This window comes from Dipodomys spectabilis, unplaced genomic scaffold (assembly GCF_019054845.1).
Source record: "Dipodomys spectabilis isolate Male_0828 unplaced genomic scaffold, ASM1905484v1 ptg000190l, whole genome shotgun sequence".
NCBI lineage: Eukaryota > Metazoa > Chordata > Mammalia > Rodentia > Heteromyidae > Dipodomys > Dipodomys spectabilis.
Window position 1 is genome coordinate 4362107 of NW_024870867.1, and position 16676 is coordinate 4378782.

Genomic DNA, 16676 nt, shown 5'->3' on the forward strand with positions numbered 1-16676 from the left:
AAGAACTCTAATGATTCAACTATAAGAAACACTCCATTTTAAAACTGGAATCGAACATGAGCAGTATTTCTCAAAAGACAATAGGGAACTAACTGATCTATAGGTAAAGAGAAATTCTTACATATTTTTGGTGGTAATGTGAATGGAAATGATATGTAGATTTCACAAAAGGTAGAAATAGAGCCAGGTGCTATGAATTCGCACCTGTAATCCTAGCTACTCAGGAGGCTGAGATCTGAAAACGGAGGTTCAATGCCAGCACAGGCAGGAATGCCTCCGAGATTCTTATCTCCAGTCTACTACAACCACTCCAACAAGAACAAAATCCAGCAATGCAGCTGTGGTCCAAGTGGTAGAGTGCTTGCCTTGAGCAAAAAAACAAGCTCAGGGACAGTGCCCAGGCCCTGAGTTCAAGCCTAGCACAAACAAACAAATTTTTAAAAATACAGCTAGAAATACTAGCAATAGAATTACCAATCCCATATGATTCACCACCTTTGGTTATACATGCAAAGTACTAAAGTAAATATGCCCAACGGTATCTACATTTCTCTATGTATTGCGGCATTATTCACGATATCTAGATATGGACAAAACCTGAGGGTCCATCAACAGATGAACAGAGAATATTTGCTACAATATAGGTAAACATTATGTTAAGTACTCCAGGCAAAGAAAGACAACCTTAAGATCTCACTTAGATGCAGATTTAAAAAATTGAACTCAAGATATAAAAAGAGAATGTTCATTATTACCAACATCTATAGGAAAAAACAAAATTGTCAAAGGTTACAAAGTTTCAGACAAACTAGAGAAAGAAATTTTGAGATCAGTGAAAAACAGAGTGAATAATGATAATATATTTTAGTAACTAAATTTCTAATGTCTCATACAAAAATAAAGGAGGTGATAGTATATTTCTTGGCTTCACTTAATCATTTCATATTGGATGTGTATTTCAAAATGTAAAAAATTATTATCAATATAAAATATTAATAAAACGTATGAAGAATAGTTAGCAATATTCAACTCATAGTCAAAGCATACCAAACAATGCTATGTGTGGAGTGGCAAACCAGACTCACTTTAGAGAATGATAGCCTTGCATTCTCTTCAAAAATTCCTTTCCATATCTCTTAACATCCTTTGAATACCAATGAACCCAAGAACTTCTTGTTCTGGTTAAGGGCCTTTATAATGTCATTACTTAATAATTAGTTTTATGTAGTTTAAGGATTCATCCATCTCAAGAGTAATTTTACCATGAATGTATTAATCAAAAAAGTAAAACATACTATTCTACACTATTTACTCTGGGCAAGATTTGTGTGTGTGCGGGTGTCTTTAAAATAGAACTACAGAATTTCAGAAACTATCCTTGAGCTCAACTCATCCACTATACTTCAGGATTTCCCAAAATGAAATATAAACAAGCATTCTATGGGTAAATAATTCTATCGCTTTCTTTGTGAGTAAATCATCACCCATCAAAAGTAAAACTTCACCCAGGTGCCAGTGGCTCACACCTGTAATCCTAGCTACTCGGCAGGCTGAGATCTGAGGATCTTGCCAGCCCAAGCAAGAAACTCCGTGAGACTTTCATCTCCAATAAACCACCAGAAAACCGGAAATAGAGCTGTGGCTCAAGTGGTACAGTGTTTGCCTTAAGCTGAAGATCTGAGGGACAGCGTCCAGGCACAGAGTTCAAACCCCACGACCGATCAAAAAAAAATAAAGTACAACTTCCTCAGAAAAAGCCTAATTTTTCTTAAGACAAACATCCTTCAAGTTCATATGAACTCAAAACCTTTTCATTCCTTAACAACTATTAACCTCATATTTTTAAGAGCACGGCAAGTTGTGCCTTTTCCCATATTTTAACCTCAAAATCAATGATCAGTGATGATATCTAAAATGCAAAAAGCTGGAAATAATTTAACACAGACATAAAAACTATTTTTAACATTCACTTAATGTTCCACATACACAACTAATAACCTTAAATAATTATCATTTTTACTCAGTGTGTGTGTGTGTGTGTGTGTGTGTGTGTGTGTGTGTGTGTGTGTGTGTGTGTGTGTGTGTGCGCGTGCGCGCGCGCTGGTCCAAGGGCTTAAATTCAGAGCTCGCCTCAAGTTGAGCAACAGTGCTACTTCTGACTTTTTGGTAGTTAACTGGAGTTGACAGTACCATGGACTTTCCTGCCTGGGCTGGCTTCAAACCATGATCCTTATATCTCAGCCTCCTCAGTAGCTAGGCTTAAAAGCATGAGCGACCAGCACCTGGCGTAGTCATGCCTCCACACTGGAACCAATTCATTTCAACTTTTGTAATTTTTTTTTAAAACAGTCCTGGGGCTTGAATTCAGGGCGTGGGCACTGTCCCTGAGCTCTCTGGCTCAAGGCTAGTGGTGTACAACTTGAGCTACAACTTCATTTTCCAGCTTTTTGGGGTGATTAATTGGCAAAGTCTCACTCTGACTTTCCTGCCTGAGGTGGCTTCAAACTGAAATCCTCAAATCTCAGCCTCCTAAGTAGCTAGGATAACATTCATGAATCACTGGCATCCAATCTCATTCTGCTTCTGTATCTTAAGTTCTCAATAGTAAGTTATCAGAATTGTAATTCTAATAGCTTCTAAAACATCAACAGATGTTTTTAAAAGTTAGTGGAAATTTGTTGAGAATGTTTCTAATGCTATGAAAATTCATATTCAGACAAATTCTGAAATTAAAAAGACATGCCACATCTTAATTTTGATAGCCAAAGTTTACTGTCAGTAAAGAGGGGGTAAAATAAGATGTGAAAGTAGATGAACACAAAACAATTTTCAAATACATTATTGCAAACTTTTTACCAAGTGTTACTGAAAAATCACTGAGCCAGGCACCAGTGGCACACACCTATAATCCTAGCTACTCTGGAGGTTGAGATCTGAGGGTCATACTTTAAAGCCAGGTCGGGCAGGAAGTCTGTGAGATATTTACCTCCAATAAACCACCAGAAAACTGGAAGTGACCCTGTGGCTCAAGTGGTAGAGCTAATACCAGCCTTGAGCCAAAAAGCTCAAGGATAAAGACCAAACCCTAAGTTTAAAAAAAAAACCAACAAGGACAAAAACAACATTGAAAGTAGGAAGCCCTTAAAGAGACAAAGAGAGGAAAAAAAACACTTAACTGGACATTCCAAATACATCACCTATGGAAAAATTAAAAAGACACAAATACATAAAAACAATTAGCAAGTTGTCAAAGTAATTCAATTACATTTTTTTAATTTCCATATAAATTAAAGCCAAAATGTTAGAAATGAGATGTAACTACATCTGCACTTTCAATTCACACTAATCTAATATCTTGCATAGGTTTCAAAGTACATTTAGTTTGCTCATTGAGTAATTGCCTTTTACCTTAAACCAGTCCTTAATGGATAATTCATATGGCTTCTCTTTCTGCTAATGTTTCAATTAATGATATATTTTAACAAAGAGACTGAAAATTTTAATATTAGTGTTTATCATTATTGCTATAATCTATGTATCTAATATCCCCACCTTGGTTAAAAAAATAAAGCCCTACATAATATAGTGATTTCAGCTACCAAAAAAGAGAAAGAAAAAAAGAATTGGTTTATTGATATTCAAACTACAAAAATATATTCTGAGTAAGAGACTTAAAATATTACTTTCATTCCACCAGTTGTTATATTTTAAACAAGCTGTTTTAACTTTCTGAACCTGTTTTTTCATATAGCAAATACAGATATCATTTATCATAAAAGTAAAACACAAAGTTTGTATCACTGTTTTCTGAGCAGAGAAAATAGTTCCTGAATACAACTGACATAAAGACAGGAGAATCTTCCATAGTGTCACATGTTATTTGTATATTTTAAGATCTAGTGTGAATTAAATCTCACTAAAACCTGATGATCTAAGCAATAAAAGACACAAAAAAGAAATTCCACACTCCTATTTTTACCAACTGATATTTAGTGAAATTTATATATGAAATAGGTTTAAAGTTTAAGATAAAAGGAAGACAAGACTTAAAAAGAAATAAAGCAAAAAGTGTAATGATTGTTTTTCAGTTTTAACTACTGACAATAGTCAGACAAGGAAATAGCATGTTCTAAGATCTATCAAGGGAACCTAAGAATGTTAACAGAAAGACAGCTGAGCAAAATGGTCAATATTCTGTACAGAGGGGCCAGGAGATGCGATTAGTTTCAACTGTGTCACCAACTTGTTTGACCTTGGACAGGTCTCTGCTTCAATTTCCTAATCTATAAAATCACTGCTGAAAGTCAGCAAGTATAAATCAAGCTGGGTTTTCCATGGAAAGGCAATCCAAAGTTGAGGTTAATAGAATAGCTCTGTGGCAACTGCCAGCCTGAGAACCCTGGCTGTGACACAAACCTGTGCAATGCACGCACAAGGCACCAAAGTACAGCTTACCACTACCACTGACTGTTCCCAAGACTCGACTGACACAACAAGTTGTACAAAAACACTTGTATAATGTTTAATCTTTCCAAAGGAAGGCACTACCATTGGGCTACAAGACACTATTCTGAGAATCTTTATCAAAAGATCATTTCATGAGATACAGTACAGATACCACAGAAACTTTAAGACCTACTGTTCTCACCAAAATATCACACTCAAGGTAAAAACAGAACTGCTACTTACATCTTTTGAATCTATTACTACTGACAACAGAATCATGTAACCATAATCCCTAACAAGAAAATTAACTCCTGGAATTAAACACACACACACACACACACACACACACACACAACAAAACAAAAAAAATCTGTTGAACTCGGAAACACAAAGTGAACTTCTACCTACTGGAAATGCATAGTTCCAAAGTAATAATCAACCAGTAGGGCTTTACCAGATGTTTTATCAAGCTGTGCAATGGTTAAGTACACCGAAGTATGACGTTTCTCAGAGTTGACCAAGTTCCAAGGACTTGGAAAACGAAGTGTAATGTTGCTTTTGACACAAAAGACACTCATCTGCAGTTTGTTTCCTTGTTGGCACATAAGGGATACTTCTCATTGCAAATTAACTGTCTCTCTTGGTAGGAGACAATTCAGAACTAAAAGGGTCAACCCACAGATGCCCAAACCAGTCCCTCCCAACAGGATCCTTGAAGCCCTTGAAGTGAACCATTTAGAAGAGCACATTTTATCAAATCTACAAGCTTCAGCAGCTTACGTAAAACTGATGTCCACACTTGCAGGGTTCAATACACATAGCTCTGTTAACTTGGGTTAAGTAACCAATTGCACCAACTCAGTTCTTCCTCTTAAAGTAGTAAAGGCAAACTCCACTTCTTAAAAAAAAAAAATCCGTGCTTTTTTTTTTTTTTTTGGTCTTGTTTTGTTTCTTGCAACGGACAGTCGACAGGAGAAAAGGGAAACTGATTGGCTCATCATTGTTGCCCTACTTCTTATTTCAGAGCTAAAGGGGAAAACTGTTCCTCAAAGAGTAGCGAGGGAGGGGGTGGGGGAGGGCACAGGCGACACCAGAAGGGCAGACCCTAAGCAAAACTTTATGAATCACCACGATTTACAGGGGGGGAGGGGGAAGGTCCACTTCACCAAGCCGGGGGGGGGGGGGGGGGAGGGAGGGGAACCACCCTTCGGAGCCAAACCCGTCTCCAGGATGCTGCCCGAGAGAGCTCGGAGTTGGAGGCCCTGGAGCCTTGGACGTGATCAGGGGGAACCTCGGTCAAGGCGGAGCAACCAAGGCTGCCACGGAGCAGGTGGGTTAAGTGACACGCAGGGTGAGGACGGGGCGCCGGCGGACGGAAGCCCCGGCCCCCAGCGGGCTCCGGGCGGGTGCGGAAGCAGGCGAGGCGCGGGCAGCCCGGGCTGCCGGCGCCGGGTCGGGTCAGCACCGCTCCGGCTCGGAGGGGAGAGCACTTGTCGGAGCCCCGCCGTAGCGCGCCGGGGCCCAGGGGCCGGAGGGAGAAGCGGAGAAGCTGCGTTCCCCGACGGGCCGGCGCCGGCCCCCTCCCGGCACCGCAGGTAAACACCGGCCGGCGCGGCCGCTTACCTCCGTGAACATTATTACACCCCGGGGAAGCGAGGTCCTCCCTAGCCTCGCCGCATGGCAACAGCCGTAGCAGCAGCGAAAACTGCCCGGGCCGCTGCCAACGGCGGCAACTGTTCCTTCAATCCTTTCCCGGGCGGCGGCTCTACTCGGCTTCGCTGGCTTCCCCACGGCCCGGCGGCTCGCGACGGACGCGCCGCCATCTTGGAAGAGCGACGTCCGCGTCTCCCCGCGACGTGCGTTCCCATTGGTCGGCGCGGACGCCGGCGTCTCGTGACCGTCTCCATGGCGCCGGCGCGTGGGGGACGCGGAGGCCGGCGCGGGGTCGCCGCCTCGGCGCCGACGGCGGGGTCCTCGGGACCGGGGATCCGGGACGACTTGGCGGCGCTGGGCGCGGAGGGGAGGACCGGGGCTGGGGTCCCGCGGGGCCCGGCGTGCGCCGCCGCGGAGGTCGCTGGTCTTCCGCCCCCCGCCGGGGTCGGCCGGCCCCGTCGCAGGCCCGGAGCGGCCGAGGCCGAGGCTTTGATTGACGGCGCTGCTCATCTCGCGCCGTTCGGGGACCTGGAGTCCGAATTTCTTCCGAGAAACTTCCATCATCTGGCCTCTCCCCGTCCCCGCGGGGACGCAGAGGCCAGGCTGGAGGTGGGAGGTGGGGGGAGAGCTGGTGGGCTTTCTTCTCCTTGGCTTAAAGAGTCATCTGAAACGACACCCCGCGCCCCCCCCCCCAACTTGGGTCAGAAAGTGTCTGCGGTCTCCACCTGAGCTCACTTGAGTTCTTTCCTGGGGTGCCCGTCAGGTTGTGGGGGCGATCTGGGCGTCTCGGCTTTACCCTGAGCCCTGCCCGCCAGATGTAGGACAGTTGGGGAACTGGTGATTGGCCAGTACCTGCCTGACCCTGAGGCTTTCGGGTTGTCAACTCACCCCGCCCCTGGGTATAAAGAGACCTTTAAGACCGATCCAAGCAGCTGTGGCTCTTCGGCTGTGTTGGTTTCTTTGGTCCCCGTCACTTGTGTGACCCGAGCGAGTCGCTGACCGGCTGGGGCTCGGCGCGCCGAGGCCCCCGAGGCAGAGTGCTCCATCCACCCGGCGCTGGGCGGGGATGGTTGTGCGGAACTCCTCCTTCGAAGCAGTGCTGACCCGGTCGCCATCTCCAAGTGTACCTGACCGTGGAGACTTTTCCAGAGAAAAAGGAAACGTGCCTTTGGCAGCCTGACAAGTCCAGCACTTTCATCACCTGCCCACAAAAGTTAACCAGACTCCGTTTTGGAAAACGGACACTCCCGAGTTCCTGCTCCTTGACTGGAATTTTTCCCCTTGAGTTAACAAGGGTCTTACTTTGCTAGGTTTAGTATAAAATTTCAAAATGGTAAGTAAAGGTATTACAAACCTTTTATGGATCTTCTTTTGGGATCTGATCTAGGGGGGAAAGGCTCATCTAAAGCATTCGAGCAGACATTGCAGAAAAACCCTGACTTTTCTCCATTTGACTAATTGTAGCGAAAGTTTTGTTGCTTTAACCTACATCTGAGATATAATTGCTAGACCAACACAACCCTAACTTTGGCATTACAGTAAAATATTTTACTAGCATAAGCAGACCATAAATAGGAAGTAAGATTGGAAAATACAAGTTGTACTTCTGTATTGAAGGAATTCAAGAGATATCAGAGACAACAAGGAACCTGGAAAAAGATACTGTTTCAACCTGTAAATAAGAACAGAGAAGGTAGCTCATTAATGTTTAATAAGATACCAACAAGTGAATTCAAACTGTAACTTAGATAGCTAGCTTGAATGTTATTCTAACTCTATTCTCTGCATCTTTTTCCCTTTCTAAAAAGCAACACGTTTTCACCTATTTTGAAGGTGGTACAGTAAATTAAAAGGAGGCATAACTTGAGGTTTGAACAAGCCTATGATATAACATGGATATGCTGTTAATATTCGGAAATTTGTAGAGCTGAGAGAAAGGCACGATCACTAGCTCTAACAGTAGCTTCCCAATTTTCTCAGTCCTTTTTGCAACCTAGAAAGTCCTGTGCTAGCTGGCCTCTAGTGTCCTACCCCACCCCCACCTCTCTGACCTTATTTCTGCCAAGCAATTTGTTCCAGTTACACAGGCTGGCTCTCTGCTCCTATAACAATAGGGCATCCTCTTGCCCTGAGACCTTTGCACTGACTAGTATCTCTATCTAGAAAGATCTTTCCATCAAACACAGACTAGGAAGCCTATTCTAATCATCCAGTTCAAAACACTGCCCCTCCCCTAGTATCCTCCCTTCTTTCCTTCATGTTATTTTTTTTTCTTGGTAGTTAAACTTTCTAACACAATTAGTATATTCTTATCAATCTTCCACTAGAATGTAAGCCCCATGAGGATGCTTCTGTTTATTTAGTGATCTCTCCTTTATATTTAAAACACTACATTATCACATGGGGTAGATTGTAAACTCAGTATGCCCAGTAAATGTCTCCTGTGGGTGGGAAAATCATTTCTAAAGGATCACATGAAGAAGGCCTAAATAAAACTAATTAAAAGTAAAATCCTTTGTGTTGAAAATTAAATTTCCAAAAAAATTAGACATTGAGACATTCTGTGTTCTTACCATTATGTGAGCCTAGAATGCTAGGAAGTTAATATCTTTCTCTACCATTTTAAAGAGTTGACAGCTGATGTTAATTTACCAACTAGGAAGGAAACAAAGTGGGGTAAGGTATTTTATTTCAGAAAGTTATAAAAATAGATGTATGCTGTTAATGGAATTCTTACAGAATCAACTAACATGTTTTAAAAAGATAAGCACCTAATTTAAATGGATTATAATTTCATTCTACATCCTCTTAAAAACATCCTCTTCATATCTTGTTAAAAAGGAAATGTGATGTGATCTGTAATGCTGAGTTCCTTGGCTATCAATAAGAAATTTAAGACAAAGCAAGCTATCTAAGAAGCACATGATAATGTGTCCAGGGCTGTTATTCCAAGAGGTTTGATTCCCAGCCGGCAGTGTTGAATCAGCTTAACCCAGGGAAGGATAACAAAAAGAGATATGGCAAAAGTTAATGATGAAGCCAGGCTGAGATGTGAGGATTGCAGTTCAAAGCCAACCTGGGTAGGAAAGCCCATGAGACTTACCTCCAATCAACCACCAGAAAACTGGGAATGGTGCTGTGGCTCAAGTGGTAGAGTTGAAGAGCTGAAGACCTGAGGGACAGCCCCCAGGTCTACAAGCCACTGCCTGTGATTTCTAAACCAAGAAAGTAAAGACTGAGAATATCTAGGTTTCCTAACTTTTAAGAACAAATAATTTCTGGATATTCAGGTGTCACAAATTGTCCCTAATACTTTCTGGAGAAACTGGAAATGTATATGACATTACCATTTGTCACATTTAGGTCTTTTGGTGTCATAGGCAATTTTAGTATTTAAATTCACAAAATACACACATTGCATAGATTGATGTTTTGGTATGTGTATGCAGAATGTCATGATCAAATAGGATAATTGGTATATTTATCTCCTTAAATACTATTGGTGGTGAAACCTTCAAAATCCTAACTTCTAGGTAATTTAAAATATACAATTTGCATATGATTGGCTTAAAAACATCAACTAATTTCTTCAGAACATAGAATTACTACTAATGTCATCTACCACCTGTACTGAACATTAAATAATACTTAAATGATACTGTGTGTATATATATATATATAATATATGTATATATATACACTCTGTATATAGGGTATATATAGTATATATAGTATATCATATATAGAGTATAGTATATTGTATATATAGTATATGTATACACTTTTATACATATATATGTATATATATGTGTGTGTGTGTATATATCTACATACATATATATATATATATATATATATATATATATACTTTAACCAGGTCCACGGCAAAGCTAGCAACTCAGTATTGGAAGAATACATCAATAACAGTAAGTACTCAGAACATGCAACAGCAGAATATCCAATTGTTAGAGCTTTAATAGGGCAATGGTAAGCAGAAATTTTGACCGCATGGTACTGCTCCAAAGTTTAAGCTTCCATTCACCCAATATATGGTGTTTGTTTTGTTTCTTCTGTGGTCCTTTTTGAGGAAATACTAAGCTAACTCAAGACTGAGGGACAGAGGCAGAAATACTATGAGGCCTCTGCTAACAGCAAATACAGCTATAAAGCAATAACATTCAGTCTTCAGTAACAGCTCTAAAACATCTACATAAAAGAGACCATATTGTAATGTGTTAAAGTCTGGTATATTTTAAGAATATTACTGCTAGTCACTTGTGGCTCATACCTATTATCCTAACTACTCAGGGAGCTTAGACCTGAAAATTGAGGTTGGAAACTAGCCAAGCTGCCCCCAGTACACAAATCCAAGACACTAATCTCCAGATAAAATATTACTAAGTTAATGACACCACAGTGAGAAATTTTAAGAAGCAAGTACTATCAGATTACCAAAAAAATGGATCTACAGCACTTTTCAAACATTCTCAATTTCAGATATTGTAAAAGACCATCACCAATGGTTGACACATAAAGATGCATTATACCCATAAATTGACCATGGAATTGAAATCCATTTTTACATCTATTTAAAGATAATTTAAAAACAAAGCTTCCCCAAAAGCATCTGAATAATTCAATTAAAACCAAGACAAGAGAAAGGCCAACAAACACCATAGATGTCTTCTCCTTAGAAGCCCGGAGAGATTCAGTAACTTGCTGTAGGCCACCTATCAACGACATATACTATTACTGTTAATATTGACCTTTTATCCCTAGACTGAAACTGAGTGTTTATCAAGTTTCTTCACTGGAGAGCTAACCACACATCATCTAATACTATTCAGTTTTGATACTGTTCAACAAAGTACTGTGCAGCCCCTATTTGGAGAGCTGAGACTAATGTACCTCTTTTCATGGTAAAGTACATAAATTATTTGAAATTATTTTGCATAACAGATAACTTCACCATGTTTTGTGTATTCAGTCATTTGTATGAATATGAGAATATAAGTGTTTTATTCTCTAGATAGTAGTCCAATACTAGTTTGTCTGATTTTTCAATTTATCCCTAAAGCTTTATACCCTCTAACATATTTTCATCAATGTGGGAATTTTTTTTGTTTGTGTTTGATTTTATTTTGTCCTTGCTTTTCTGGTAATAGAAGATTCTAGGCCTTGTTCAGGCCTAGAATCAACCATTTCTCTAAGAAACTTGCTTTCCTTTTATTGAGGAATGGTAGTAGAACGAAAGTGTAGGCTCTAGAAGTGCTATTTGCTGCTAGTGGCTTTTTAAAATCTATTTTAGGCCATTGCAGCTAACAGAGCAAGGAAATAACATATGTACATCAATACGTATGCATAGTTCCACCTGCTTATCAACTGTATCTCTACTAAGCTAAGCGTAAGCCTATACTAATGTATCCGATTCTAACCCGTTACCAAAAGGATCATTCCTGCTTCCTCTCCTGCTTATCTATAATTCCTCCATCATCAGTGAAAAACCTGTCTCCTCCCATTTCTAATATTTTCTTAACTGTTCAGTTTCAGCAGTGTCAGAATTGTTAGGGCTACCAATAGCTTTATGAAACTAAATGAATGAACTCTTTAAGACTTAAGCCTTTTGTCTTTGAGACTTCAAATATTCTTCTACCAACCACTACCCCTTTAGTGCGATCATTCCCATATTTATAATGCGGTTAGAGTCTCTTCTCAAAATCTGCATTCTTTCCTGAGACCTATCTTCTCAATGATTTGATTTTTATTTACATACATTGCTATATTCTGTGCTGTGAAGTTACAAACACATAATTTCATGTATTCATCATTGTAGTATTCCAGAGAATAATTTTCTTAGCCTGAAAACATAGGATAATTCATAACAAAATTGCTTTGACGTGTGTGTCTTTAGTCCCAAACAATCAATGATCTATTAAATACATACATATTTAATAACATGTATAGCAAATTACTAATAGTTATGTTCTAATTAAGCATCAGACGAGTGATTTTTAAGTGCTTCAAAATTTTTGTTACTGCATTTTAAAAATAAAGGAGATAGATTGGATTGGCATATAGCTCAAGTTGTAGAATGCTTGCCTAGCAAAAGCAAAGCCCAGGATTTGATACCTTGTACCAGAAAAAAAGGAAATTAAATCCAGAGAGTTAAATTTCTTTGCCCAAGTTTAGTGGCATACACAGGTAATGTGTATGTATGTATGAATAGGCACATTTAATTTTATATGCATGTATACTTATGCAGGTGTTTATATCTACAGGATACATACATATCTACTGGTACACATTTATGCACAAATACATGCTTAAACGTCGATACCATGTTGAGTTGTATAATTGAAAATCATTGTAGATTTTATCTTCAGTTATGTTAAACTAATTTAAAAACTAAAAATTTTCAACCATTCTTATCCTCAATTTTACATGCAGCATAAGTGTTATGGATACCTTTTGACCTCCTGTTTTTACTGTCAGCCCAAAGAGAAAAGGAGGAAAGGAGTCAATATTCACATCAAGACTAGTCTGTCTCTATTTATAAGGCTCACCACCCTAAAACCATTTTTGCAGAGGAAAGGTAAAATTAAAGACTGCCCTTATATACTTTCTGTTTATCCTTAACAACTAAGGTAAAAATAAAAAAGTTATTCTAATAATTACTATTATCTTTCAGTCATATGTTAGTTGTCATAGTTAATTTGGTATGAGGACCCTCCACATATAATCTTGTTTTCTTTCAATACATACTGTAAAGTGAAACTATACTAAATGTACAATGTAAAGTTTGTACTAAATGGAAGCAATAATACATATATGTCCCATAATATTGGCTTTAGGATAAATAATAAAGTTTAAGAAGATTTGCATTATGCCCTTGCCTTTGAAATTAAATAGATGTGTGTGTGTGTGTGTGTGTGTGTGTGTGTGTCGGCCGTGGGGCTTGAACTCTGGGGTTGGGCACTGTCCCTGCGCTCTTCAGCTCAAGGCGAGCACTCTACCACTTGAGCCACAGCACCATTTCTGGTTTTCTAGTGGTTTACTGGAGATAAGAGTCTCACAGACTTTCCTGCCTGGGCTGGCTTTGAACCGTGATCCTCAGATCTCAGCCTTCTGAGTAGCTAGAAGATTACAGGCATGAGCCACCGGCTAGATTTATATCTTTGAAGTGAAAAGTTATCATTTGTTAAGCTTCAGTTTCCTTTACTATAAAGTTAGGACATTGAAACAGATTAACATTAATATACTATCTACATTAATACAGGAGATTGTTTTTTTCATTATTGGACAATGTCCTGTTGCTTAGAACCAAATGCTGCTTAGGAAATTGTTGTTTTGACCATGGGACAATGTCCTGTTGCTCAGAACCAAAAGCTGCTGCTTTTGTTGTTGTTTAAAAAAAATGATATTTAATGATAACAAGTGGCACTTCATTTTCCTATCACTGTTCTTCAACAAGCAGATTCATCACCACCTTTTACAAAACCTGGATACTGAGTACTGACACAGGCTGCTGTGAATGGTTTTATGTATGATAATGAACTCTTTGAATTACCACCTTTCCACTTAAAATGAAACACCTCCCACTTTATCATGGCCATATGTGCAAATATCCATGAACAGAGAAATCAGCAGAAATGTCAGCAAAAATTATGGTATATAAAAACAGAGCAAATACATAAAAGCCATGTAAAATCAGCCTATTTATTCTGAATCTATAGGAAATTCACCTAATTTGAATAGATAAGATTTATACCTTGCCTTGTTCACCAAATCAGCAAAATGCTGAGAGCTTCACATTTTATTTTTAAAAATAGATGTCCTTTTCGGGTTTTCCTGTTGCTGGGGAAGTGTTCTTTCTGTTGCTAACAGAGAGATAAATGCTCTGCTTTGAAGACAGCCTGTTTGTTTTTATTGGTAGGAGTGGTAGAGGGATGAATGAAGGAATACATGCTTTGCTTTGTTTTGTTTTTTTTTTCTGCTTCTGTAAGAGAGATATCTGCCTTCTGGGCAAAAGTATTTAATTGACTAATTATCAGACTTTTTTTTTAAATAGAATCATGAAATTTGCTCATTTATTTGTGCTTGTTTTCACTTATTTTTTTAATTGCTATTATAAAGATGATATACAATGTAATTACAGTTACATACATCAGGTAAAGAGTACATTTCTTTTTGAACAATGTCACCCCTTCCCTCTCCCATTTTTTTCCACCTTAGCCCCCACCACAAAATTGTATACTTCATTTTCAACATAGTACCCTTGCAGCATTTTTTTTTCTCCCTTTTATCTTAAAAGGGCTAACTATTCTAATGTGAAGATCATAGAGTTACCTATGTAGGGCAGGGAATTTGTAGTAAAATATCTCAGACAACATATTATAAAATAAGCCTTTTATATACTATGTTCAAAACTACATGACTAAGTGGCCATCTGGTCAAGCAAGGTGGTACATAATTGAGGCTCTAGTACGAAAGAGGCTGAAGCAGGAAGATCACAAGTTTAAGGCTAGCCTGGGTAATGTAGTGGAATTTTGCCTCAAAAACAAAAGAGATAGAAAAAACAAAATTATTTTTAAATTTATTTTGTTGCACTGAAATTAACATACATATAAAATATATAGTATAGTTTATATATATATATGTGTGTGTGTATATATTAGTTACAGTACTCTGGAAGACTATTAACTTCCATGGAAGCCTTCACGATTTGAAGCTGTGTCCACTCCTCTGTGAAATTCATTGACTACTATAGATATACCAGTAATATTAGTTACCTTAAAATTGGTTAGTACTGTGAAAATATATCTTCCAACTTCCATTTTTGTTGGTAGAAGCAAGTTGTCACTCGAAAACTGATGGGGAAAAAATAGCCCCCAAATCACCGGTATGTGATGCTGTGTGCGCACCTACTCATTTCATTTTCCTCCTGGGCACTGGAAGAGATTCATTTCCTACATAAGGTTGTATACCTAGCTTAGATCAGTGGAACATAGCAGTCCTTCCCTTCCCATCTTCCCAGGTAACCTGCATGCTATAGAAACTCAAAAAATATATCCAACCAGATTTGGGGGAAAATGTGCATTTTTCATGAGCAATAACATTCGCTTACTCTGAATTAAAACACTCTCCAACTCTACAGAAAGCAGAAGGTCCCCAACTTGAGAAATACTCATTCTCTTTTATTCTCTTTCCTTTTTAAAATTTAAATGTCAGTACTAGGGTTTGAATTTAAGGCCTCATACTTGTTACTCAAACACTCCACCACATGAATCATGCCCCCTGCCTGGTTTTGCTTTACTTATTTTTCAAGTAGGGCATTCAGTGTTTACCAAGGGCCAGCCTTGATCCTACTACCAATCTTCCACATAGCAGAGACTACAGACCATATCACTCAACCTGACTTACTAGTTTGAGATGGGTCTTCCTAGCTTTTCTTCCCTATGCTGGCCTTGTACCACAGTTCTCCCACTTTCTGCCTCCCAAGTCGCACATATTACCAATTCACTCAACCCCACATCCTCTTCTTTCCTCTCCCTCAGAATGAAGTAATGGTTTTAATTAATATCATTTAAAGTGATCTCTAGTACATTCACAGTTCTCTAAAGGAGAACTGCTTAGCCAGGCGCTAGTGGCTCATGTCTGTAATCCTAGCTACCCAGGAAGCTGAGATCTAAGGATCATGGTTCAAAGCCAGCCCAGGCAGGAAACTCCATGAAACTCTATCTCCAATAAAGCACTAGAAAACCAGAAGTGGCGTTGTGGCTCAAGTGGTAGAGCACTCGCCTTGAGCTGAAGAGCTGAGAGACAGTGCCCAAGCCCAGAGTTCAAGCCCCATGACCCACCTCCCCCCCCCCCAAAAAAAGGAGAACTGCTTAAATATGTCATGGACTGGATGTTATAGATTAGATGTACATTTAACAAAAATGAAAACCAGTGGTAGAGGGTGACCTGAAGACCCTGCACCATTCATCCTACCAGGAATTAAAGAAATAGGAAGGTAGGGAAAGAAAACAGAATCAGGAAAATCTGAAAAAAACACAAGGACTTTAGCAGAAAATTCTGATCATTATTACAGAAAGCTATGGCCAAATGGAGAAATAAGGGAGGGAGTGCAGTTGGTGCTTGACTCAGGGATCTGTATCAAAGATCTTTATGACCACAGACTGTGGCTGACTCAACCCCAATTAGGACAGAATGAGATGGTCCTGTGATCTGTGACCTGCACTGAAGCAGGTTTTGCCCTGCTCTCTGCCCTCTCTGGCAGAGAGTCACCCACACTTAACCCTTCACTTAAGATAAACAAGGCCCACACTGAGCCCTTCATTTAGATGAACAAGGGAACCAATGGTCATTGAATTCAGGCACATTATATACCTTATTACCTTTAAACCTCATGGGTAAATTATTGTTGCCAGCACTTTATAATTAATTAATATATTAATTCAGGTGAATGACTTACCCAAGAGTCCTCAGGTAATGGCAAGTTTATTTGAATTTGGACTTTTCTGACTCAAAACTTACTTTTCTATCTACTGTGCCTCCCATAAGGTTAGTCTCAGTTC

At 39.4% G+C, this 16676-nt stretch overlaps 1 protein-coding gene across 4 annotated transcripts in view; it reads right to left on the reverse strand.

The window, feature by feature from the left end:
* The window catches only part of Snx13 (sorting nexin 13), a 122583-nt gene extending 116279 nt beyond the window's left edge, over nucleotides 1-6304 (reverse strand). For 3 of the 4 annotated variants that reach the window (XM_042695793.1, XM_042695792.1, XM_042695791.1), the window contains exon 1: nucleotides 6070-6303. Coding sequence is in view for 3 of the 4 variants with exons in the window: in XM_042695792.1 (XP_042551726.1) it covers nucleotides 6070-6081 (12 nt within the window). In the remaining variant the exon portion in view is untranslated. Of the gene's footprint in view, nucleotides 1-6069 lie in introns of all 4 variants that reach the window. The other variant, XM_042695794.1, reaches the window with a different exon arrangement.
* Between the last annotated feature and the right edge of the window lie 10372 nt (nucleotides 6305-16676).